At 38.9% G+C, this 26,611-nt stretch overlaps 1 protein-coding gene across 2 annotated transcripts in view; it reads left to right on the plus strand.

The window, feature by feature from the left end:
• The window catches only part of AFF4 (ALF transcription elongation factor 4), a 98,361-nt gene extending 71,780 nt beyond the window's left edge, over positions 1-26,581 (plus strand). For both annotated transcript variants that reach the window (XM_082725638.1, XM_082725637.1), the window contains 11 exons: positions 471-1,388; positions 6,166-6,254; positions 6,848-7,088; positions 11,852-11,946; positions 12,572-12,635; positions 12,730-12,866; positions 13,128-13,199; positions 14,582-14,675; positions 15,624-15,667; positions 16,988-17,208; positions 20,805-26,581. In XM_082725638.1, the coding sequence (XP_082581764.1) occupies positions 471-1,388; positions 6,166-6,254; positions 6,848-7,088; positions 11,852-11,946; positions 12,572-12,635; positions 12,730-12,866; positions 13,128-13,199; positions 14,582-14,675; positions 15,624-15,667; positions 16,988-17,208; positions 20,805-20,932 (2,103 nt within the window). In that variant the 3' untranslated portion in view covers positions 20,933-26,581. The remainder of the gene's footprint in view (positions 1-470; positions 1,389-6,165; positions 6,255-6,847; positions 7,089-11,851; positions 11,947-12,571; positions 12,636-12,729; positions 12,867-13,127; positions 13,200-14,581; positions 14,676-15,623; positions 15,668-16,987; positions 17,209-20,804) is intronic.
• The last annotated feature ends 30 nt before the right edge of the window (positions 26,582-26,611 follow it).

Genomic DNA, 26,611 nt, shown 5'->3' on the forward strand with positions numbered 1-26,611 from the left:
AGCTGAAGGCAGAGGCTTTAACCTACTGAACCACCTAGATGCCACCTGTTTATTTTTAAAAGATTTTATTTATTTATTTGGCAGAGAGAGACATAGCAAGAGAGGGAACACAAGCAGGGGGTGTGGGAGGGAGAGAAGCAGGCTTCCCACCAAGCAGGGAGCCAGATGCAGGGCCTGATCCCAGGACCCTGGGATCATGACCTGAGCCAAAGGTAGATGCTTAACGACTGAGCCACCCAGGTGCCCCATCTTTAATGTTTAAGGATCCTATGTAATATCAGGCTTACCTTCGCATTCAAGTGATGAGAGCTCTGACAGTCAATATTCAGCCCTTTGCTTTAGTTCAATCAGAACTGTGAATAGCAGATGCCTTTGTGGTCTTAGATGTGCTTTTTCGTCTTCCTTGAGATCGTTGAGGAGGGGAGAAGCTTCATTATTGACAAAAGCATACTTATTTCTCTGTTTTTCAGCCTGAACCACCACCAACAAACAAATGGCAACTTGATAATTGGTTGAATAAGGTGAACCCACATAAAGTGTCACCAGCTTCTTCTGTGGATAGTAACATCCCATCATCTCAAGGCTATAAAAAGGAAGGCCGAGAACAGGGCACTGGGAATAGCTACCCTGATCCGAGTGGACCTAAAGAAACGAGTTCTGCTACTCCTGGACGAGACTCCAAAACTGTACAAAAGGGATCAGAAAGTGGGCGAGGGAGGCAGAAGTCCCCTGCACAGAGTGACAGCACAACACAGAGGAGAACTGTAGGCAAAAAACAACCCAAAAAGGCTGAGAAGGCAACTGCTGAAGAGCCCCGGGGAGGCCTGAAGATAGAAAGCGAAACCCCTGTAGACATGGCTTCCAGCATGCCCTCCAGCAGACATAAAGCAGCCACCAAAGGCTCAAGGAAACCCAATATTAAAAAGGAGTCCAAATCTTCCCCTCGACCTTCTGCAGAGAAAAAGAAATACAAGTCAACGAGTAAATCTTCCCAGAAATCAAGGGAAATCATAGAAACAGATACCTCATCCTCAGATTCAGATGAAAGCGAGAGTCTTCCTCCTTCCTCACAAACTCCTAAGTACCCTGAGAGTAACAGGACTCCCGTGAAACCCTCCTCAGTGGAGGAAGAAGATAGTTTTTTTCGGCAACGAATGTTCTCTCCTATGGAAGAGAAGGAACTTCTTTCACCCCTTAGTGAGCCTGATGACAGGTATCCACTTATTGTGAAGATTGACCTGAATCTCTTGACCAGAATACCAGGAAAGCCTTATAAAGAAACAGAGCCACCCAAGGGGGAAAAGAAAAATGTGCCAGAAAAGCACACAAGAGAGGCTCAGAAACAAGCCTCAGAAAAAGTTTCCAACAAAGGCAAGAGGAAACATAAGGTTTGTAAAGAGTTTTTGTTGTTTTGTTTTTAAACATCAGAATCTGAAATGCAGTGGAAATCTCAGTAAGCCAGAAAATACCTGGTTGAGTCATAGCTAGGAGAGAAAATAGAGGTTGAGCCTGAGACCCTGGGAAGGCTCCAGACCGAACCGTCTCTTGAGGACCAGTGAGCCTCTCTCTGCCTGTCTCCTTTAGTTTCTCATCCAGTAAGAAATGAGCCAGTGCTTCTGTTTAGCATATGTGCTGGCCAGGGTGGAGGTGAGAGTAAAGCAGGGATTGCAAACTGGCCTTCACAATGTTCCTAACGTTTTTTTGATTTTAAATGTCTTTAGTTGGGATATATATTTTTCAGATTGTGACAACCTTTAACATTCCCTTCTCTTTCATGCCCAGACCAAGTCACACCTTTTAAACTGCTAATTCCAGCTTCCAGATTGATTCACCAATTTGGACACATCCTTAGGAACTTACCAGTTCTCTGTACAGATCTGTGCTCCAGCTTATTTCCCTTTTCGAACACCCATGTCTACAAGTTCACGACTAAATACATTCGCTCGCACATGGCCAGCTCTTGTCCTAGATTTATCTGGGGTAATTTGGATTTAGAAGTGAAGCTTGGTATATGTTGAAGGTCAGCCTTTTTAGATCCAGGAGATGTGAAAACCCACAGATGTCTATGACTGGAAGATAAGGGACATGTAATGAAAAGAGCTGAACAACTTTCATGTATAGACAGGGATTCTTTGGGAAAAAGAGTTTGATCTTTCAGCTCTAGTGAGAAATTTTTAGAGGAAAGTAAATTTTAATGATTTATAAGAAGAATAGTATGATTTCTCCTGATACGTATGTGTGAATATGATCATATAATACCAAAGAGGTGAGCAGGTGGACAGATAGGTACCAGAATAGTTGTACCAGGTAGACTCAGAGCAAAACCCCAATCCCAGCTGACCTTGAGAGTCTCACGTGAGAGGATAGAAATAATAAAGCATTTTCTTAAAATGAAGTGAGCTGGAGGTCTTTCCTCATTTTCTTAAGACAACAGTACATTGTACAGATGATGAAGTATATTTGAACAAACTAGAATAATACCCTTTTTTCTTAGACTCTTCAAAAATTGAAGATATTTAAAAGTTTGGATTTATAGAAAACTGAAGCTTACTACTTTGGGTGATATCCCTAATGAGTTTCCATTATGTAGTATAGGGAAGCTTTTTCGGCTGGTAAGTTTAGGCTGCTGGCCCCTCTAGAGCTACAACCTCAAGTTGCTGGACATTGTTGCAGGATTTAATTCATAGACTTATATGAAGTAAGAGCTTATAAACAATGGACTATGCTCCTTAGAAAACTAAGGAGCTTAATGGAATTGAGAATTGGTCCTCTGGTGCTTGAAAAATATTACATATTCTTTATAAGATTTTATAAAATATAAATAAAGTCTTAAAAAAAGATTTTATAAAATATAGAAATACAATATAGAGGGACGCCTGGGTGGCTCAGTTGGTTGAGCAGCTGCCTTCGGCTCAGGTCATGATCCCAGTGTCCTGGGATCGAGTCCCACATCGGGCTCCTTGCTCAGCAGAGAGCCTGCTTCTCCCTCTGCCTCTGCCTGCCATTCTGTGTGCCTGTGCTCGCTCTCTCCCCCTCCCTTTCTCTGATAAATAAATAAAATCTTTAAAAAAAAAAAAAAAAGAAAAAGAAAGAAATGGAAAGATCTCCTTTAAAAAAAAAAAAAAAGAAATACAATATAGAATGCCCTTTTAATTCTTTTTTTTTTTTAAACTTTTTTTTTTTTTAATTTTATTTATTTATTTGACAGAGAGAAATCACAAGTAGATGGAGAGGCAGGCAGAGAGAGAGAGAGAGAGAGGGAAGCAGGCTCCCTGCCAAGCAGAGAGCCCGATGCGGGACTCGATCCCAGGACCCCGAGATCATGACCTGAGCCGAAGGCAGCGGCTTAACCCACTGAGCCACCCAGGCGCCCGCCCTTTTAATTCTTTTGTTTAAAATTCTATAGTATATAACTTAAAGTAGAAAACCCCCTTCTAAAAGAATTGCTCATACTCTTTCCCTTCCCTATATCTCATTGGCATGTTTTATTCCTCCCATCCTTTTTATGTCAACACGTGTAAGTTGGATTTTTTTTTTTTAAGATTTTATTTATTTATTTGACAGAGATCACAAGTAGGCAGCGAGGCAGACAGAGAGAGGGGAGGAGGAAGCTGAGCAGAGAACCCGATGTGGGGCTCTATCCCAGGACCCTGGGATCGTGACCTGAGCTGAAGGCAGAGGCTTTAACCCACCCAGGCGCCCCTGGATTTTGATTTTATAAAATCAGGATCAAGTCTAGAAACTTGGTAATGATTTTTGAGATTTATTTATTTATTTATTTTTATTATTATTTTTTTTTATTTTAAAGATTTTATTTATTTATTTGACAGACAGAGATCACAAGTATGCAGAGAAGCAGGCAGAGGTAGCGGAGGGAGCAGGCTCCCTGCTGAGCAGAGAGCCCGATGTGGGGCTCAAACCCAGGACCCTGGGATCATGACCTGAGCCGAAGGCAGAGGCTTTAACCCACTGAGCCACCCAGGCGCCCCGATTTTTGAGATTTATGGGCTTTGGTAAAATTAAGTGTCAGGGACAGTTCTTGAAGATAAAGCAGATGGTACTGAGAGGGGAATTTCAGCCAACGGTAATGAAGGATGTAGATTCTTTTGTACCATGTTTTTATGTGTCTACTTTTAATTGTTGGTGTAGAGAACAGATTCTTTTGTTATGGCAGAATGTTTTGGATTCGTGAGGTCTGATACTTTTTTTTTTTTTTTTTTAAAGATTTTTTATTTATTTGACAGACAGAGATTACAAGTAGAGAGGCCGGCAGAGAGAGAGAGAGGGAAGCAGGCTCCCTGCTGAGCAGAGAGCCCGATGCGGGACTCGATCCCAGGACCCTGGGATCATGACCTGAGCCGAAGGCAGCGGCTTAACCCACTGAGCCACCCAGGCGCCCCTGTGAGGTCTGATACTTAAAGCAATAGGAAAACTTAGACTCAGTCAGGAAGGTAGCTTTGGCAGTTATACATGGTCTCACAGCTTTTGTTTCAGCAAAAAGAATTTTTCACAATCGTTAGGCCTGGCTATAATAAAAAATAATGGACAGTAACAAGTATTGGCGAAGATGTGGAGGAGTTAGAATTTTCATACAGTGCTGTGAGAATATAAAATGATAGGTAACCGCTTTGGAAGTTTTGGCAGTCTTTAAAAAGTTAAACACAGGGACGCCTGGGTGGCTCAGTTGGTTGAGCGGCTGCCTTTGGCTTGGGTCATGATCCCAGCGTCCTGGGATGGAGTCCCACATCTGGCTCCTTGCTCAGCAGGGAGCCTGCTTCTCTCTCTGTCTCTGCCTGCCACTCTGTCTGCCTGTGCTCACTTACTGTCTCTCTCTGACAAATAAATAAATAAAATATTAAAAAAGAAAAAAAGTTAAACACAATGTTACTTTATGACCCAGCAATTCCACTCCATTCCACTTAGGTACATACCCAGAGAAGTGAAAATAATGTCTGCACAGAGACTTACACTTGTATGTTCACAGCAGTATTACTTATATTAGCCAAAAGTGGAGACAGCCCATATGGTCATTAACTGATAAACGGATAAAAAAGTGTGATATAGGGGCGCCTGGGTGGCTCAGTGGGTTAAAGCCTCTGCCTTCAGCTCAGGTCATGATCCCAGGGTCCTGGGATCGAGCCCCATATCGGGCTCTCTGCTCAGCAGGGAGCCTGCTTCCTCCTCTCTCTCTCTGCCTGCCTCTCTGCTTACTTGTGATCTCTTTCCATCAAATGAATAAATTAAAAAAAAATTTTTTTTAAAAGAAGTGTGATACATGCATAAAATGGACTATATACAGGTATAACCACAAATGAAATCCTGATACATGCTACAGTGAACCTGAAAAATATTCTACTAAGTGAAAGGAACCAGACACAAAAGGCCACAAATGTGATTCCATTTATATGAACTGTCTAGAATAGACAGTACCATAAAGACAAATATATAGGTTAGTGGTTACTAGAGTCTGGGGTCAAGGGAATGGGGGGAATGCCTGCTGAAGGGCACAGGTTGTCTATTAGATGACGAGAATGTTCTAGAATTGTTTGCAGTAATGGCTGTACACCTCTGTGAATATACTAAAAGTCATTGAATTGTGAACTTTTAAAGAGTGGATTTTATGGTATATGAATTATATCTTAATTATAATTCACACACACACACACACATACCCCAAATTATTAGGATGAAAAGATGTCACCTAAAAGACTGTAGGAAATGTGTTTCAGTGTTTGGGCTCTGTTTATCTAAAATAGGAGACTTCTGGGCGCCTGGGTGGCTCAGTGGGTTAAGCCGCTGCCTTCGGCTCAGGTCATGATCTCAGGGTCCTGGGATCGAGTCCCGCATCGGGCTCTCTGCTCGGCAGGGAGCCTGCTTCCCTCTCTCTCTCTCTGCCTGCCTCTCCATCTACTTGTGATTTCTCTCTGTCAAATAAATAAATAAATAAATCTTAAAAAAAAAATAAATAAAATAAAATAGGAGACTTCTTCTCAGCCTTGAAATTCAGTTTACTGAGCCTTATTTAAATGAATTCTTTCATTTCATATTTATCTTCTTTCTGGAACTTATCAGGGATAAATTATTTGAAGGTGACTTCTGCTGGAAACTGAAATTAGACGAATAAAAATCAAATATAGTAGTTGCTTTTCTCTTTTTTTCATCCAGAATGAAGATGATACCCGAGCCAATGACAGCAAGAAACCCAAAACAGAGGACAAGAATTCGGCAGGGCACAAGCCATCCAGCAACAGAGAGTATGTCCCCAAAACATGTCACGTGTGTTAATATGTGTATGTCATTTGCCATTGGGTACTTTGTAATGTGCTCTGTATGTCATGTCCATGTAAATGTTGTACATATACCAACCAGTAGTAGAGGAGGAAACTGTTAGCTAATTGCAATGGAAAGTTTTTAAGATTCAGTCTCTTCTTCCTTTCTTCTTTCTGTAGTGGAGTAAGGTTGAGTACATGATAAGAATTAAAGTTTTACCACTTTCTGGCTAGATGATAAGCTTATCTGGATCTGTCAAGAGACCAGTTTCTAACTTAGGAACTTCGTATCTTCATCATTCATCTTCTCATTTATGTAACTAATATTTATTGAATACTTGTGTGGCAGGCCAATATTTAGGTACTGGGTATACATACAGCCAGGGGGTGGAAAACAGGTAAGATGCCTGTCCTCATGAAATGTACACTCTTACTTTGTTTTGTAGAAATCATATGTCCTAATACTTAAATAGGGAGAAATAAATTTGTCTTGAAAGCAGGCAGAGAGAAATAGAAAAAAATCCATCACCCCCATATGATGTTATTAGAGAAATGAAGGCTTTTGTTTGATTTGGCAGGTCATCTAAACAAAGTTCTGCAAAAGAAAAGGATTTGTTGCCGTCTCCCACCGGGCCTGTTCCCTCAAAAGATCCAAAAACAGAGCATGGCTCTCGGAAGAGGACTATTAGTCAGTCATCTTCTTTAAAGTCAAGTAATAATAGCAACAAGGAGAATAGTGGCAGCAGCAAAAACAGTTCCTCCACATCAAAGCAGAAGAAGACTGAAGGGAAGACTTCCAGTAGCTCGAAGGAGGTCAAGGTAAGGCATTGGGAGTGTGAGCCTTTTGAAAAGCAATCTCATTGCCTTAGGAATTCTCTGAGGTGGCATTGTGCTTTGATGATCTTGTAAAGCTCTCATTAAATTTATAGGCCTGTGCATTTTTACTCTCAAAATGTCATAATCTTGATAGCTAACGTATGCAATTGACCTGAGACTGTGAAAGCAGTACTTCACCTGGCCAGGTGCGTATTAAGACAGAAACCCATAATTGGAAAAGTTGATTTTGGAAGAAAGTAGTCGATTATGATCTAATTATAAATTGCTCCAGCTCTGAGGCACCTGGGTGGCTCAGTGGGTTAAGCCTCTGCCTTCGGCTGGGGTCATGATCCCGGGGTCCTGAGAACGAGCCCCATATTGGGCTCTCTGCTTGGCAGGGAGCCTGCTTCTCCTCTCTCTGCCTGCTGCTCTACTTGTGATCTCTCTCTGTCTCTGTCTCTCTCTCTCTCTCTGTCAAATAAATAAATAAAATTAAAAATCTTTAAAAAAAATAATAAATTTCTCCAGTTCTTATGGTTGAGTTGTCTGTGATTTGAAGTTGGCTTTGCATTTTTTAGAATTAGATTTTACAAGCAAGTGTATTACATAAAGTGATAAAGCAGCCAATCTGGCTTTGATTCATGGAGAAAATTCTTCAGCTGAGCTAGTACTGGAACTGTTCCTGGAGCATAATCTTAATATAGGGGACTGTTCTTCATGTTTTATGGGTGGAGAAGTGGATCATAGAAGTTCTTTCAAGGCTGTACTTTATTAGACTTTCACCCTCACTTTATCTACCAGGTTATTTACATTATTTTCTAAACTGATCAGGAGCAAACTCTGACAAAATTAAGAAAACATCTAGATTTTTAAGGATAAAATTCACTGGGTTGTTATTTGTGACTTGAGTAAGCAAAGGTTTAAGAGTTGAAAAAATTGACCATTAAAGATAGTTACTCGTGCTTATTAAATGTGGCAGTTTAATGAAGTCTTTAAAATTGATGTGATTTTAACTGTGAACAGTGGCTCAAATTGAGATATACAGATGGCTTTTTCTCCACATGGACACTCTTATGTAGTAGTTTAGAGGGTTAGTCCTAGTGTCCTTAAGGAACCTGAGTGTCCTCTTGGCCTCCTTCACCATCCCAGTTCTTTGTCTACCTGCTAACTGGCTCTTTCTCCATTTTCCATATTTCACCTACGGGATTTGAGGCCTGAATGCTTATTTCTTAAAATTTCATAGCATTCTCTGTCTTTTTTAAAGATTGATTTATTTGTGGGCATCTGGGTGACTCAGATGGTTAAGCACCTGCCTTCAGCTTAGGTCATGATCCCAGGGTTCTGGGATTAAGCCTCTTAGCAGGCTCCCTGCACAGCTGGGGCGGGGGGTGGGGGGGGCTGCTTCTCCCTCTGCCTCTCCCTGCCTGCCAGTCCCCAGACTTGCATGCTCTCTCTCTCTGTCAAATAAATAAGTAAAATCTTTAAAAAATATATATTTATTTGAGACAGAGGGAGTGTGTGCCTGAGTTGGGCCAGGGGAGAATTTCAGGCAAACTCCCTCTTGAGCACAGAGCCCAATGTGGGGCTGAATCCCATGACCCCAGGATCATGACCTGAGCTAAAATCAAGAGTCAGAGGCCTAACTGAGCCACCCATTTGTAACCCCCTTCTCTCTTTAAATATATTCTTTAAGTGAGCTCACCTGTTCGTTGGTTTTTTTGCTCTCATAGGTAAAACTGTGTCTTCTCTTTATTGGTTTGTCAGGTCCTTGAAAGCAGGGATTTGTATCTTGTTTTGTGTTTTCTCCATTGCTGCTTAGCTTACTGGGTAATCAGTAAATATTTGTTGGATCAAATGTAGATATTTGGTACTCTGTTGTTATTGAGAGAATAAAATATAAGCCCTGACCACTTTGATTTCGAGATCTTAGGGCTTTTAACAATTACTAAAATCACTAATGTTAGTCTTGGCCATTTCCAGTTTAGGCGATTATAAATGGGTTTATTAAAGAGAATCTGTAATTTAGTTGGAAGATACGCTTTTTCTTATTTTAGCAAAAGGAAAATTACATATAATGGAAAACCAAAATTACATATAATTTTTATTTTGTTTTTTTCTGCATATTTGCTCATATTACCATATATCTGAAATATGGTTCCATAAAGTTGTTCGTTACAGGCTCTTACTATGCTTTTGGTATCTCTACTTAGGTTCCCCTTTTGTCTCTTACAGGCTCTTACTATGCTTTGGTATCTCTACTTAGGTTCCCCTTTTGTTCTTAACATTAGTTCTCTGTGCCATTTCCCTTTTTCCTTGATCAGTCTCATCAGAGGCTTATTAGTTTTCCTTGTCTTTTCAGAAAATAGCCTCTTTTATCTGTTGATTCTTTGTAGTTTATTTTTGTTTTCTATTTCAGTAACTTATAATCTTTATGATTTCCTTTTTTTAAAAAGATTTTATTTTTATTTATTTAACAGAGATCACAAGTAGGCAGAGGCAGGCAGAGAAGCAGGCAGAGGTGGGGGGAGGGGGAAGCAGGCTCCTTGCTGAGCAGAGAGTCCCATGTGGGACTCGATCCCAGGGTCCTGGGATCATGACCTGAGCCGAAGGCAGAGGCTTTAACCCACTGAGCCACTCAGGCACCCCTATGATTTCCTTTCTTATTCTTTCTTTTTGCTTTGCTATTCTGTTTACTGACTTTTAAAAATGGATACTTAGCTCATTAATCTTTAAATTAGTTTTAAGCCTTTTTTTCTTTCTGTAATATAAGCAGTTAGGCTGTATTATTTCCTCTAAATACTACTTACATGCATCCTAGAAGATTTGGTGTGTTTTAATAACTCCGTTTAAAATCTTTTCTAATTTCCAGGATGATTTTATCTTTGACCCATGGGTTATTAAAAGCATGTTAGTAAAAAAAAAAAAATGTTAGTCAATTTTCAAACATACTGAGATTTGCTAGTAGTCTTCTGATTCATGTTGCTACCTTAATTGCATTGGGGCTTGAAAGTAATCTTCATAGTAACAGTCTTTTGAAATTTGTTAATAAGATTTGTTTTATGAGAGTATGGTATATGGTATATGTAGATTTTTGTAATGTTTTGTTAGCAAAGCATGTGTATTCTGCATATATTGCAGACACGGAATCTATGTAATTCAGTTAGATTAATCATCTTTTCAAACCTTCTTTATGCTGCTTTTGTTTTGTTTTGTTTTGTTTTTTAAAGATTTTATTTATTTATTTGACAGAGAGAAATCACAAGTAGGCAGAGAGGCAGGCAGAGAGAGAGAGGGAAGCAGGCTCCCTGCTGAGCAGAGAGCCCGATGCGGGACTCGATCCCAGGACCCTGAGATCATGACCTGAGCCGAAGGCAGCGGCTCAACCCACTGAGCCACCCAGGCACCCCTATGCTGCTGTTTTTGATGACTTTGTCCTTTTGTTCATTTTTCTACAAACATACAAGATTTGTCTTTTTTCCCCCTCTTACTTCTGCCAGTTCTTTTTAACTGAGATATAGTTGATACATAACACATTAGTTTCAGGTGCACACTGTGATCCAATATATGATATATTGTGAAATGCCCAGTACGGTAATTTTAGTTAACCTCCTTAACCACACAGTGATTTTACAAATCCCATGCATATAATTTTTATATAAGAAAAGTATGTTAAAATACATAGACAATTTCTGAACGTAATTTTAGTAATTTCAGTTTTCCTTCAGCATAATTACGCAATTGTGGAAGTACTTAGAAAACATAGAGGGGAAACTGGCCTAGTAATGTTACATTCCATCATAATATGCAGGAAGCCATTTCAGAAACATGGGAACTTGACTATAGAGAGCATAGTATTTTCTCATATCCCAAGGCTTTTCATTCCTTGAGGTAAGCTGTATTGGGTAGAACTGAAAAGCTGTTATCGTTTAAGAAAAGAAATGGTTTATGGTTCCTTTTCAGTAGATTTTTTAGCATAAGCAGTACAATTATATATTGATTGGGTTTTTTAATGTTGAAACATGCATCATAGGATATATTTCTGCTTACTTTGTGTTTTGTTGTAGAAAGTGTATGTAGGGAAGCAGTTGAAAAGACAGACTCTCAGTCCCCACATAAAAGGCTATGTTGATAGGAGGTGCAATAAAGTTTAGGAAAGAAAGTGTCTAACCTTTTAAAATGTGACAGATCTGGATTTAAAGTCCAAATTCCAGGAATGCCACTTAAAAGCTGTTTGAATTTGGGTGAGTTACCCTCCTTGACATTGCTTTTTACTTTGTCCGCAAAGCAGTATACCTTCCAATAAGATTGTGGAAAGATTAATGACTGTGCTAAGTACCTAGTTAACTTAGTGCCTGATAAGTAGTAAGCACATAGTAAGTGTTAGATCTTATTATTGCTGTTTTCATTGACCAGTAATTATCAGTAAATTTTGTCTTAAGCAGTACTCCTGTTCTCAAAGTAGGTTGTATCTTCCTTAGGTTTTACCTGGTGTCTAGTTCATTGCTTGGTACACAGTAGACCTCTGCTATTAGAGTGAATATTTTTAGTTATATAAAATGGACCTGTTCTGTAAAAAGGGGTTTTATATTCTGAAGTTTAAAAATTTTGTAACAAGGAAATTAATTATTAAAGGCAGTGGAATTTTGTTCCCTTTCTACCAGTGGCTCAAAAAATACTTTCAGTTTAATTTTAATCACCTTAGAATTTTCAACATGCATACTTTTCCAACATTATGTATTTTCAACATTATATATTTTTTTGGTCAGGAAAAGGCTCCAAATAGCTCTTCTAACTGTCCTTCATCTACACCAACTCCTGATGCTTCTAAGCCTCGGAGAACAAGGCTTGCCTTTGATGACAGGTGAGAGAAATGTTTTTTTTAATGCATTGGAGAAATCATTCCAGTCAGCATATAAGAAACTGGTAAAAATTCCTGTCAGTGACCAAAGAATTCGTACTTGTGGTGTGCTCCATAGAACATTCAGATTTTAATTTGAAAGGCACTCTATTAGTCCAGGTAGAATTCCTTTTTAACTGAGCTCTATGACTCCTAGGGGATGCGAGTAAGGTGCCTTCAAGTAGAACCTGACTGCTGCTGGTACCCTGTTTAACGTGGAGGCTTTCTTAAATAAGTAGAGGAGTGTTGAGGTTTTTCATCCATTTTGTTAAAAGGTTATTTCTCTTACCCACACATTCCTTTTATTCCAAATCTTTCAAACAACTTGGGAAAATTAGCATTTAATAAATACTAAGGAGCTTGATCTCTATTTTCCTAAGTAGAAAGTTTGTCGTGAGTTGGCCAACACAAATTATGCTCTTAACCCAATAAAAACATTTGTCAGAAAACCTGGAACTGAATGTTTAGTAATGGATCATTTTCTTTACTTGAAGACATGAAAACTGAGGGATGCTAGAGAGGAAAATGGACAAGTAATATCTTACGAAAACATTTACTGTTTTATTTACTATAAAAATTTACATTGCAGAAATTATTCAGCAGACCATTATTTACAAGAAGCAAAAAAGCTAAAGCACAATGCTGATGCATTGGTATGTAAACATTCTGACATTTAAATTTTCATTTATTGTTTGTTCTCATAGTATATCAGTATATCTCTCATTACCCTTATTCTCCTTTCTTCAGTCTGATAGGTTTGAGAAAGCTGTATACTATCTTGATGCTGTGGTATCTTTCATTGAATGTGGGAATGCATTAGAGAAAAATGCTCAGGAATCCAAATCCCCATTCCCTATGTATTCAGAGACAGTGGAGCTCATCAAGTAAGTGGGAAAACTTGGCTGCTATATCATTGGCACTATTACTTCTTTGGCTCATCTATGAAGGGGCTGATACAGCTGTATACAGTGAAGCTGTGAAGGATCTTAATCCTTTATTGTCCTGGGATAAGGAGAATTAGATATTTCAATGGGTATTTATGCCTTTGTTTAGGTTGGGTTCTAATGTTCTGAGGACTAAGGAAGTCCTAAGATCAAGGTGAAGTACTATGTTTTGTGTAATTTGTTTGTTGCTTTAACTCACAGATACACTATGAAGCTAAAGAATTACTTAGCCCCTGATGCTACAGCTGCAGATAAAAGGCTCACGGTACTTTGGTAAGTGTTGTGTTCCAGCCTCTGCTAGATGACAGGCTGTTCCCTAAGAAATTGTGCTGTTTATGCCCTTCTGAATGTTATCCTTGATTTGGTCTTTCATAACCCAGACATAAATCTATTTTTGATGGGTAAAGTAGAAAATAAGTCAAAATTCCTACTGACTTAGTTGGTTTTGGTTGTTGTCAGTCTCTGATCCATTGTACTCATGGCAAAAGCCTTGTTAGGGTAGGACTGATGGTGGAACTCCGCATGTCTCACATGGTCCCTTTTTCAGGCTCTTCTTTCAGTATCCTCTCTCCTTATTCACATATCCTCTGCCTTTCCGTAGGGAGCAAATGTTTAGCTTATTAAGAATAACGAATGTGGCTTGTTGGCTTAGTCCCAGGGCGATATTATCAGATCGTTTTTTCAGAGTATTTACTTTACCTGGCACTGGCTTTAAGAGCTAGGAATGTAGTTGTGGATAAACTGACAGGGTCTTTTTTTGTCATGGAGTCTAGTATCTAGTGTGAGGAGACACAAATTAATCAAATTGTCACACAAGTATATGCATTCAGCACTTTGAAAGAAAAGTATAACTATAATAGAGTATAGAGACACCTGGTCTTCAAATAGAGGGGATATATGCAAGGGCTGGATGGTGGAAAGAAACTGGCAACTATCAAGGAACTAAAGGAACTACACATAAAGACCAAGGAGAAATGAAAGTGACTGGAGAGGTGGGCAGTGGTGAGTGTGCAAAGTGTTTGCAAGCCATTGTAAGGTTCCCATATGTTGCCTCAGATGCATAGTTGAGTTCCCTAATTTTTGTTGTTGAATTTCAGATATATATAATTTGATCTAGAGATTCTGCCCCTCAGTGATTTCTTTCTTTCTTTCTTTTCTTTTTTAAAGATTTTATTTATTTATTTGACAGAGAGAGAGAGAGAGATCACAAGTAGGCAGAGAGGCAGGCAGAGAGGAAGGGAAGCAGGCTCCCTGCTGAGCAGAGAGCACCATGTGGGGCTCGATCCCAGGACCCTGAGATCATGACCTGAGCCGAAGGCAGAGGCTTTAACCCACTGAGCCACCCAGGCGCCCCTCCTCAGTGATTTCTTTGAACGCATATGTTATAATGACATGTTGATGTCTTGTGGGTGAGGTTTTGATTTTTGATGGTCAACAAATAGGAGACTAGTCCTAAGGCTCTTCCCCTCCTTTTGGTATGTACCATAATCAGAACACGGCTTCCAGTTTTGCCTGAGAATTAGTGTCATTGACCTTATGCCGTGGTCTGTTCACATGAGACACTCCTCTGTTCTTGGACAATACAGAAGTTGTCTATGCATATGTGGTCAGAGTCCACTGTGCTGGTAAATAAGTTACCCTTTTCCATTGGCTAGCCTGCGATGCCAGTCTTTGCTGTACCTGAGGCTGTTCAAACTGAAGAAGGAAAATGCTCTGAAGTACTCAAAGACACTGACGGAGCACTTGAAGGTAAGTGTTGAAACAAGGAAGGTGCCTGTCCTAGGGGACAAGATTTGTTGGTGAACTTGTAAATAGGTTTGAAACTTCTTGGAAAGTTTTTAAATGTACATATATCTGATTGTAGAATCTTTGTAGCCATACGCAGTAGCTCTTCCTAATATTTCTTTTTCTTTTTTTAAAGATTTTATTTATTTATTTGTCAGAGAGAGAGAGCATGCGAGCATAGGCAAACAGAGTGGCAGGCAGAGACAGAGAGAGAAGCAGGCTCCCTGCTGAGCAAGGAGCCTGATGTGGGACTCAATCCCAGGACGCTGGGATCATGACCTGAGCTGAAGGCAGCCGCTCAACCAACTGAGCCACCCAGGCATCCCTCTTCCTAGTATTTCAATGGATGGAGCCTCTTTCTGTCATGAGACCTAGTTTCTAATTAGCAGATGGCCTTCTGTTTTCACTACCATGCTTCCTCAGACTGTTCAGTGAGTTTCCTATAATGTCTATGTGTTTTCCTCACACCCCCACATCAGTCTTCTTAAAATCCTGCCCTGGTTCTGAGTTCAGACTCTTCAGTAGCTTACTGTTGCTTGCCAGGTCAGGTCTGAGCTTCTTACCCAGACCTCAAGTCGTTGAGGTCTCTTTCTCCTGTTCCTTACCTAAACCTCTGCTCCCGGGAAACTATGGGTCACATCCATCCACAGCCTTTACACAAAGTATGACTCCCCTCTTCTCTGTCTGTTACTCATTCTCTGTCTTCCAGAACCCCTAGCTCTCACCTAAATAAGGTCTTCCTGTTGCACATTTACACACACACACACATTTTCTTGCTCTCATGCTTATATTTTGGGTTCTTAAATTTGTAAAGCATCTTAAGGAGTAATTCTGGCTCAGTGTGCTCTTGAATATATTTAATACTTCAGAAGTAGTATTTTTTTAATTATGTACATCTTATTTTTTCCACAGAATTCTTATAATAATTCTCAAGCACCATCACCTGGCTTGGGAAGGTAGGTAAATTTTAGTCTATAAAATATTTTTTGTGACAGCTTTGCGCAGTGGCAGTATCGTAGCCAATGAGGTTTATCCGAGGCGCGATTATTGCTAATTGAAAAATATTTTTTGTGACAAAATGATTTATTTTTGTGTAAAAGCAGGATGGGTAGGGCCCAGTTTCTAGAAATGAAAAGATGACAATTAAAAAAAATTAAAACCATCTCTAATAAAGTATTTTTTAAAGTCTTCATTTTTCCTCTTTTTATTTTTTACTAAGTTGAAAATAACAATGAGCACAGGAGTAGGCAGGGGACATTTCACCTGTAGAAAACGAGTTTTTTGACAGCACCTCAGTCCTTCTCAGAGTTTAATTTATTCAACTAGGGGTTTTTATCATTGAGTTTATCTTTATTTTACTCAGGTCTTGATACTGACAGAAATTAGTAACAGTGGCATGATTGTGGTTTCTCCTCCATCCCAGATCATCCCCCAAAAGGAGGACAATTACCACGACAGCTTTTGTTTTGTAATTTTTTTCTGTTCAGTTATTTTTATGTTAAATGACTTTGTCTTTGCTCTTGTGTATTTTCTGAACCAAATTTATAGTGCTGAAAGAGAAGATTAAAAAAATATTCACAACAAATCGCTTTTGTTCCCCCAACTTTTGTTTCATTTTCTTTTTTTTATGGTCTTGGGCACTTCCACAAATTTTAGTACTGCTGAAATGAACTTTCCTGATTTCAACATGTGTTTCCTAAGAAATATTTAATGGACAGGAAGACTGAGATAATTGCAGGTGAATGAAAAAACTGAACCTCTTTGTCAGCTTTGAATAACTTGGTTAAACTAGGAAAGTACCAGAAATAATGGAGTTCAAAATAAGACATCCCTATCTACTACCACAGTTTTCTTGTGTTAAAATGCAAATTCCTCCCAACTTTCTACAAAACAACTTGAAAAGTACCCAGTTACTTGCCAGAATAGATGGAAAGTGTGTCCATCTGAGAGTGAGGTGAACTGCTGCTCTCAAGGTGTGTGACTTCCTCAGTTCTTTGCTGTCTTTTGTTCTGTTGCCATTCATTGAAACAGAGGGTCCAGATACAATGATTCACCATGGGCTTTAGTGAGCTAAATACTTAGAAGAGATTGTACTTCTCTGTGGGCTCTTCTAGTTTAAAAAGTCTTTATATTTTAATTTTAAAGACTTTTTTAAACTAGAAGAGCCCACACAGAAGTACAGTCTCTTCTAAGTATTTATGAAGAGCCAGTAGAACATGGGTTTTGTCATGTTCACCACATTCACATGAATAAGTTTCCTGTTTCTCTCTGTGTAGCAAAGCTGTTGGGATGCCTTCCCCTGTTTCTCCAAAGCTGTCGCCCGGCAATTCCGGAAATTACTCTTCTGGGGCCAGTAGTGCTACAGCAAGTGGTTCTTCAGTGACCATTCCACAGAGGATCCACCAGATGGCAGCCAGCTATGTTCAAGTTACGTCCAACTTCCTCTATGCCACTGAAATTTGGGACCAAGCTGAGCAGCTTTCCAAAGAGCAAAAAGGTGGGAAGTTCTCTAGAGAAACTTTGAAGAATGAAATTGTTGGAAGAGCTTTTATGATCTAATTAAGTGTCTGATCTGCATTTAGTTTATTAGGTAGTCTAGAGTTGACAGTAAAGTATTTCCTAATCACCATTGCTTACCAGTCATACCGAATGTATGGAGTTTGGTCAGAAATGCCTCTCACTGTACCAGTGATGCACACAAAACTAAAAACAGCTTTTGCTCTAGGACATATATGCCTTTGTTCTCGGCACATTAAGTGCAGCTTCAATTATAAAAATAATAAAATACCCGTTCTGTTTTAGGGTGGTTAACAGCCCTTGGCTTAGGCATAAAATTACATGCAGACATCTTGTACATATGAGATGTTTAATATATAAGAAATCACATTCAGGGGCACCTGGCTGGCTCAGTTGCAGGAGCATTTGACTCTTGGTCTTGGGGTCATGAGTTTGAGTCCCATGCTGGGTGTAGAGATTACTTTAAAAAAAAATCATGCTGGAATATTGGAAAACTTGTGTGATAAAGGAGACAACAAAATATATCAGTTTCTAGCATTCTTAAATATTAGGTTATATGACGCTTTTGTACTTTAAGTTTGTTATCTCCCAAAATAAGAATTGATAATTATAAAGTATTTAAAGGTCCCAGAGAAGAATCACTATATTGTACACTGAAATAAATGTAACAACATGTTACCTATACTGGATTTTATTTTATTTATTTTTTTAAAGAGCGTGCACGCATGTGAAGCGTCTTGGGGAGGCAGAAGGAGAAAGAGAATTCCAGGCAGGCTCTACACCCAGTGCGGAGCCCCAAGTAGGGCTTAAACTCATGACCTGGGCCAAAAATCAAAAGTCAGACACTTGACCGACTGACTCACCAGGGCGCCCCAACTATACTAGATTTTATTTTATTATTATTTTTAAGATTTTATTTATCTGTTAGAGAAAGGCAGTGAGAAAGGGAATATAGGCACAGAGAGTTGGGGGGTGGGGAGAAGCAGGCTTCCCTCTGAGCAGGAAGCCCGATGTGGGGCTCCATCCCTGGACCCTGGGATCATGACATGAGCCAAAGGCAGATGCTTAACTGACTGAGCCACCCAGGCGCCCCTATATTGGATTTTAAATTTAAAAATAAGTAAATAAAGGATCCTAGGCAAAAGTACTATATAAACACCATCTTATTTTCATAGTTGTTATTAGCGAATATATGTGTGTGTGGCAGCTGTTCAGATAGACCCTTTGTAGAGAAACACTACACTGGTCAATCAAGTCTCCTTTTTTCACAGAGTGTATTTAAATATGTGTAATATAAACAGGTAATGAGATGAAGATGAAGATTCTTACCCCTAAGGAATGATAATGGTGGGAGAAAGGTAGAAGAGGAACCTCAGCATCTAACATAAAATTGTGTCCCTGAAAACCTGATTCTTTCCTAAAATTTTAAATATTGTCACTATTGCTCAGGAAAGGTTACAAAAGCAGGAATTCTTACTAAATCACTCCTGCTTTCCATTTTTCTTCCCGATGCCTGTTTTCTAGCCTTGTTTTTTTTTTTTTTTTTTTGTCCTTTCATTCTCTTTGTCCTTTCACTTTTACTTTTTGTGTGGTACTTTTCAAATGTTGACTAAAGGAAAGATAATGGCATAATGATTCCTGAGCATCTTTCATTCAACACATTTTCCTAATTTTGTTTCACCTCACCCTCTCTCTGAATCATACTTTTCTTGCCCTGCTGGAGTATTTAAAGCATTTCCCCTGAACATATTTAGGTGTATGCATCGTTGGGTGATACGGATTTTTCAAGGACATGATCGTCATGCCTTTTTTTTTTTTCTTTTTTAAGATTTTATTTATTTATTTGACAAAGATCAAAGTAGGCAGAGAGGCAGGCAGAGAGGGGGTGAGGAAGCAGACTCCCTGATGAGCAGAGAGCCTGATGTGGGGCTCTATCCCAGGACTCTGGGATCATGACCTGAGCCAAAGGCAGAGGCTTTAACCCACTGAGCCACCCAGGCTCCCAATCGTCATGCCTTTAACACAGCCACCAAAATTAACAAATTCCTTTCTGTCACCCAATACCTAGTCTGTCCTCCAATTTTCCTGTTATTGCAAATATGTCTTTTTTTTTCTTCTTTACTGTTTGTTTTTAACAGGGTCCAAACATTCCTTCAGCAGTGCCCAAAGTCTGTCTCCTTCTTCTAGGTTTTGGCGTTTGGGGGAATGGGGCACTGTGCCATTTTTGTTGAGGAGGAAATGAGTCCTATTATGGATTTGACTGATTGCTTCCTCTTGGTATCATTTAGCTTGCTACTCTGTCCCCCTTATTTCCTTCATACTGATAGTTATATTTTTGAGACTCAATTAGATTAATATTATTAATATTATTAATATTCCCAATATGAATAGATTCAGGTTTTTAACATTTCGTAGGTGCTGCTCTAGATCTCCTATTATTGATATTATTGAGGCATTTAATTAATGGTTGTCTCTTGTTTAGTGATACTTGGATTTGGCCATTGACACAATCCAGGTGGTTTCAGCCTGACCCAGTTTGATGTAAGATTCCGTATTAAACTTTAACTTAGGTTATTACTTACATCCATTATTGCACTAGGAAATAGGAATTTTCAGGGCACCTGGGTGGCTCAGTCGATGAAGTGTCTGGGTCTCAATCTCAGCTCAGGTCATGATCTCAGGGTCATGAGTCCAGGTCCCACATTGGATCCTACTTTAAAAACAAACAAACAAACAAAAAAAGGAAACAGGAATGTTCTATTCTGTTACTGCACCTGAATTTATTATCTGGAATTCTATAAAGAAGACCCTTTTCTCCTCCTCTTTGATTGCTTCTATTTGAGTAGGCCCAGGTGTTTATCATGAGAATGATCCCTTTTTCTCTGCATGTATAAAAACTCTCCTTTCTGAGTCCTACATCCCTCTCTTTTCTCCCAAAATTGCATTGGGATCAAATGTTAGGACACTGTCCTTCCTTCCTCCTCTCTGCACCCACGTCACATGCAGATCAGCCTTTATTTGGTCACACAGGAAGAATCCTTTCATTTCCATCCTTTGCATCTTTAAACATTACTGTCGAAAACATGGGATAATTTATCAGTGTTACATGGCATATGATTACAGCAAAAAGTTTGTCATAAATGTCTAATCTCACAGGAGCGCTTACAGAGAACTGTTCTAAGAACTTTTTGTATCACTTGCTTCTTACACAAAAGCAGTACATACAGACTGTTTCCAGTAATACTACAATGAAGTACATTGTCTCCATTTTAGTAATGTGTACTCCATATTAGCAATTGATAATTTCCATCAGTGGAATTCTGCTTTTATGTATAACACTCAATTCCTAACTATACAGTCTGTTTGAAAAGTTTCATGACCTAGGCAAAATACTAGAACTTGAAAGGCAGACTGTGGGTTGGTTTGTTCTAAAACATGGGTGGTCATCATTGTAGTGCAGGAGGGAGTGTTTTTTTTACTTCATTTGACTACCATTTTAGAATCTAGCCTAAAACTTTTAAAGCAGCATTTCAAGAGACTGTGTACATCATTTAATGACTGTTTTTGGTTTTCTAGAATTCTTTGCTGAACTGGATAAAGCAATGGGCCCTCTCATCTTTAATGCGAGCATCATGACAGACCTCGTTCGATACACCCGCCAGGGACTGCACTGGCTTCGCCAGGATGCCAAGCTGATATCTTGAACTGAACACATTCTCGTTGCCTCTGATTTTCTCCACAACACTGTGTCACATCACAAAGGAAAACTGCCATAACATACCACCTAGTCGACACTAAGAATGAGGAATGGTTTTCTCCTCCCTGGTTCATGTGTTGTTGTTATTTATAACCCAAAGCCACGATGTCAGTTGACCCCTTTAATATTCCCAATATGAAAAGTTACTTAAATGTTTTTAAATCTGCAGCACATTGATAAGATGGTGTCAGTGATCTGTAGTAAGCTTGAAATTCCAGTTGCAATTCATAACTAATCAATTGAAATTCTATTTATTTTATTTTTTTAAGTTCCCAGACTGGGGCTAGTATAAAACTTAGTTATTTCTGCCTATAAATTTACTTTGTTGAACATTAAGTGTAAATTTAAGGTAGGCATTTTTTATTTATATACTTAGGGAGCTTTGTTACCTAATGTCTTTTTGTGGTAGCTCTTCTAAGAGTAAGAGTTGGTTGATCTAAAATATGGACATGTTCTTTCCGTACCTACTACCTGATATTATTTTAAATCTTAACTACAGTTTTATTGCAGAATTTATGCTTAGTATTAAGGATATTCTACACATGAAAAATCATTTAAATATGAGATGGCATTCTACAGATAGAAAATGAAATGCGTCTGAGTTGATATGCATTATGTCAAGAACTGTGAATGTGTTAATAACACTATAGCAATCACAAGGTGACTATAGGTTGCATTTAATGCATTACAAAAGAGGGCAGGCAAACTTTCTAGGAGAAGGATATCATGTGAAGGGTTTCATAAAAGGACAATCTTGAACTTCATGGATTGTATTAAAACCGTGTGTTCTTTTTTATTGCTAATAATTTGACAGTTAATTGAAAAAGAGTAAGTTACTATGGAACAAAGGATGACTCCCCCTCCTAAGGGTTGCCGCTTACGTCTCTTTCAGTGATGATGTTTGAAGGGTTGACTCTCTCTTCAGAATTCTTATTTGTAAACTGTTTTTTGCCACACTAGATCATGATGCTCTTGTGGGAGCATGCAGTGACTGATGCAGGAGTGGGCTGGAGCTTTGCTGCGTGTGCTTTTGCTACACAATTTAAGGTATAATGCCCGAGCTAGAGATGACGTTCTCCTTTTAAACTTGTCTTGTACTGACTTCCTTTGTATTATGAAGGCCCTCACCTATGATTTATATTTCTGATGGGATGAGAAAATTGACACTAGAAAAGTTCCTAATTTGGTTCAGTGTTAGCTCTCTTGGGAAGGGAAGGGGAGGGGAGCAAGGGTAGCGCTTAAGCCAGCTCTGTAAGAGTTGTATATCAGAGTACCTTTCCCTGTAAGGTGCATATTGGAGTCAAAGGTGAGAAATGTGCCCTCTGTCATGCCCTTGTCATGTGCCCCTATCATGTCTGGTGTGCCTTAAATCTTACCTTTGAATGAAAACTCTATGGATTGTTTACAGATATTTTACACTAGGACCAGTTCACCCAGTATGGTTGGTCTTTGGCAGTAGTAATGTTCAGTACTCTTTCTTTTTTAATCTTCCTTTAGGGTCACATAAAGATGAATTAGTTTAGAAAAGCTAATGCTTTGGTACATGACTTAGTCTAATTGGGTAATGGCTGCTCCAAAAAAATTGTCTTTCTCCCTATTCCAAAAATGAATTCATCCAATCAGAAAAGAAGATTGCCCTGCTATTTATAGATGATTGCTAAGATTTGAAGTGGGAAAGAAAGGATAGAATATCTCCCAAGCCAGTGGTGCAGTGAATCCTCTGTATATGAGTCATTTTTACATTTATTTCTGAAGCTAATGAACTTTCGTTGTCCTGTAGCTTCATATTTACAGAACTTTTTAACTGCCCTGTATCTCAGGTGATTTTTGCATGTCGTTAGGGATTAGAATCCAGAAATTATGCCGAAATTAATCTTTTTCTCTTGGAGACATTGCCTCTGAAATCTTGCTCTAACTTATTAGTATGTTTTAGGAACAGTTTTCCTTAAGAGGACAACTTCTCAGTGATTAGGGTAGTTATTCGATGAGAGACTGGACCCTGTTGATCAAGTAGCTGTATGTCCTGTCCTCTGATTGCTCTTACTCTGATTCCTTACTTTGCAGTGATGTCTTAGAAGTGGATAAGCTTTCAGCCACAGCAGCCAGCAGGGCACCTCTGAGTTCCAGTGTATTCTAATCTCTTGTGTGTCCTGAAAGGCAGCAGGAGTGTTTCTGGGGTCACACTGATAATTTTGTTAAAAACTAGTTTCCTGCATGTTTTATGGTGCTGTTCTAAGTTAATTCTCTCTCTGGAACTGTGTTAATTCTTTGGGAATGAATTTTTCAAGCTTTTCATTGTGGAGGGATTTTCCCACCAGGTGGTAACGGGCAGTGGATCAGAATCCTGTCCTAAATAATTGAATTTTCAATGTCTTAGTCTATGGAAGCACCACTCCCTTTCCTCTGTGTCCATCTCCTCAAAAGTTTTCTGTGTCTTCATCTGCTCCAGTGCATACTTTGGACTCCCTTTGTAGGCCACCATTCCTCCTTCCTCAATAGGTGTCTTCGCTGTTCTCTGACCATTTAAAACTGAATTTGACAAGTGGCTAAAAACTTACTTCATCTGAGACTTGTACTTAATATATAGTTAATTATAGAAATAGCAGCTATTTAAAAAACCACTCTGTTGACTGCTTTTTAAGACCACACTTGTATGCCAGGAGGCAGCAGCCTGCGCCCCCGGACTCTTCACAGGCAGCCAGTGAACAGTGGATGAAGTCATGTGGTAATATTGCCCAGCCTGGGCTGGGCTGTGGGGAGCACTCCCCTCCAGGTGATCCACCCGCCACAGTCCAGCCTGGGTCCAGTCTTGCTGGGAGTGTTCAGCCTGTTTCTTGCCTCAGTGCCACCTTTTCCTGGGCAAGTAGCCAAGAACTAACTTTAAAAGCGATGAGTACTCCAGATAAATCTTTAGCTATAGTTGCTGAAGAGTGGAGAAGGTTGACCACCTCCTGATTTAATTCTACAGTGAAAAGGTGGTGTAGAGTAATGTGTGCATGTGCCCAACATGCCTGTGCTCTGGCTAGCTCTCCCACTGGCGGGTCCATAGGCATCTGGGCCGCACTTTGCATTCACTTGTGGCTTTATTAGATTCACTGTTGTTGTTGTTGTTGTTGTTGTTGTTTTTAATTGTTGTTCGTTTCTTTTTATTAAAGAAAGGTTAATCAGCTAAATCAGACAAGCATCATTTTGTATTTAATGACAGAAACTTTGGGAACTTACTTCATTGAGAGAGCTTGCATTGTGAAGCAAGAGCCTACAGAAGGCACCTGTTCTAAATGAAAGTTCTGGTTCTGGAGGCTGGCAGCACCCTGGAGTTTCAGAGCAGCCAGTGGTCGCTCCAGTCAGTGATGCCTGATTGTGTAGAGGAGAGGTACACTGTGCACTCTTCTAGGTGTGAGGGTATGCAGCTTTGGATTTTAAAATTATGTACACATACACACTTTATATATATGTATGTATGTATGAAAACATGAAATTAGTTTGTCAACAATGTGTGTGTTTAGTATTTTAGCTTAGTGCAACTATTTCCATATTATTTATTAAATTGATCTAAGACACTTTCTTGTTGACACCTTGAATATTAATGTTCAGGGGTGCAATGTGTATTCCTTTTAGATTGTTAAAGCTTAATTACTATGATTTGTAGTAAATTAACTTTTAAAATATATTTGAGCCCTTCTGTAGTATAATAGGGCTCTTACAGGGTGGGAAGGATTTTAATTTTCCAGTTGCTAATTGAATAAAATGGCCTCATTATGTATTTTCAATTTTAGGAGTTTGCCTCTGGGTCCCAGGAACATCTAAGGGAATGACAGTTTTAGGCAGATTGTGATGATTTTTTTCTTTAAGTAAGTTGGGAAGCAAAGCATTTCACATCCATGTAGACTCCTATCACCCATATTTCCTAATTATGTGGAGCACAGATTTCATTTTGATTTTATATATTAATGTGTTGAGAGAGGCAGACATTTTTCCAGAAACAAATAACACTGCACTTCTAAGGTTGCTGTTCAGTAAAATAAAGAGAAAATTGTCAAATGATTTGGAATATGTAGAGGAAGAGGCCAAGTTGGTCATGTCTTTTGCATGCTTATCTTTCACATACTCCGTGATGGAGAAATTCAGTTTAGACTTATAGACCTTAGAATCAAGCTGGCAAGTGACCAGAAGTAAGTTACTACTCGTAGGTAAAGCACATGCTGATTCTCTTCATTTGAACCGCATGGTTAGTTAAAAAGTCACTTTCTCTAGAAAAGCAATGGAAAAATCTCTCCACCTCTTCTTTTTGATGGAATCTGGTCACAGAATAAGGCATTATAGTTAAGTCTAAACTGAGTCTTCTCGATGTTTAAGTATCCTGAAATAGCAGCCTAAAAGCAATCATTGTGTAATGAAGTTGACTTTAGGAATGTCACCATTGACCTCTCTGTGCCACCATTGCTCAGCTAAGCATAAATTGCCATCCTTAAAAAAAGAAACAAAAAAGCTCTCTAAATGTGCACAGGGAAGAAAAGCTCCCACCCAGAAATTCTAGTAATCTGCAGTTTTGACCTGTTACCGCTTACACGTGGGGTTTCTTTTCAGCTTTTAACCACTGGAATTTTCTACCTGCTATGTTTTCCTCCCTGGAAAATACGTTTGGAAATGCTGCCTTTCACATCTCTGCCATGGTTATCCATACTGTTGAGTTTGTTGTTGCTGTTCAAGAAGTGTCCCCATTTTATAACTTTATGCACACACCTGGCAAATCATTGACATGAGCATTCAACAGTACTGGGGTTGGGGTGAAGCGAGACGGGGCTCGCCACCAGAGCTGGCCCAATTGGCAATGCCTGAAAAGGCACTACTTTGGAGGACCAGATGTGAGGTTGGTTAGCACGGTTATGAAAATTTCTATCTAGCCTCCGTTTTGAATGGTTTTACGAAATTTTGTATATGGAGGATGGAAATGCTTATATATTTATTGAATCCTTTTATCTTATTTGAAATTAAAATGATTTGGTGAATAATGGTTTGATATTTGGGGAGGGTTTTGGAGGGGAAGTAATGCCGCTGATAAATTAAAAGCCTTGTTGATTTTGCAGAAAGGTACTGTTAGTGTCTGGTAGGATGCCTTTGTTTTTTACATGATCCAAATCTTTGTTTCACATTTCTTTTATCCAAAATATTTAGGCATCTGACATTTTCAACCAAAATTTCAATTATATACTGTGATTTTTATTTGTTGCAATACATTAAAATTTCAGAGGTACTTTGGGGCTCAAAAGCTAGGATTTCTAAGTATGTGCATTTCACATAATAAAGCTGTTAATGGTGAGCAAAGTATTATATACTAACTAGATTTTTCCACATCTGTATAGTATATTATATGTATTTTGTGGTATTGAGATTATAGAAAGTTTAGAGTGTCAAACATGCGTTTAATGTGTATTTTTAAACAAATTTATGGCAATTAAAATATTTGGAGACAAGGGTATCACATTTCAATTTGTAAAGATCTTTTTAACTCTACTGTGTCATTAAGATGCTTTGTATAATGCCAAACCATAGCTGGAGAAACTAAGTTTAATAAATATCAAATAGATTTTCTGTATTAAAGTTTATAAACACTGTGCTCTTTAAA

This window comes from Mustela nivalis (genome assembly GCF_964662115.1).
Source record: "Mustela nivalis genome assembly, chromosome: 3".
Taxonomy (NCBI): domain Eukaryota; kingdom Metazoa; phylum Chordata; class Mammalia; order Carnivora; family Mustelidae; genus Mustela; species Mustela nivalis.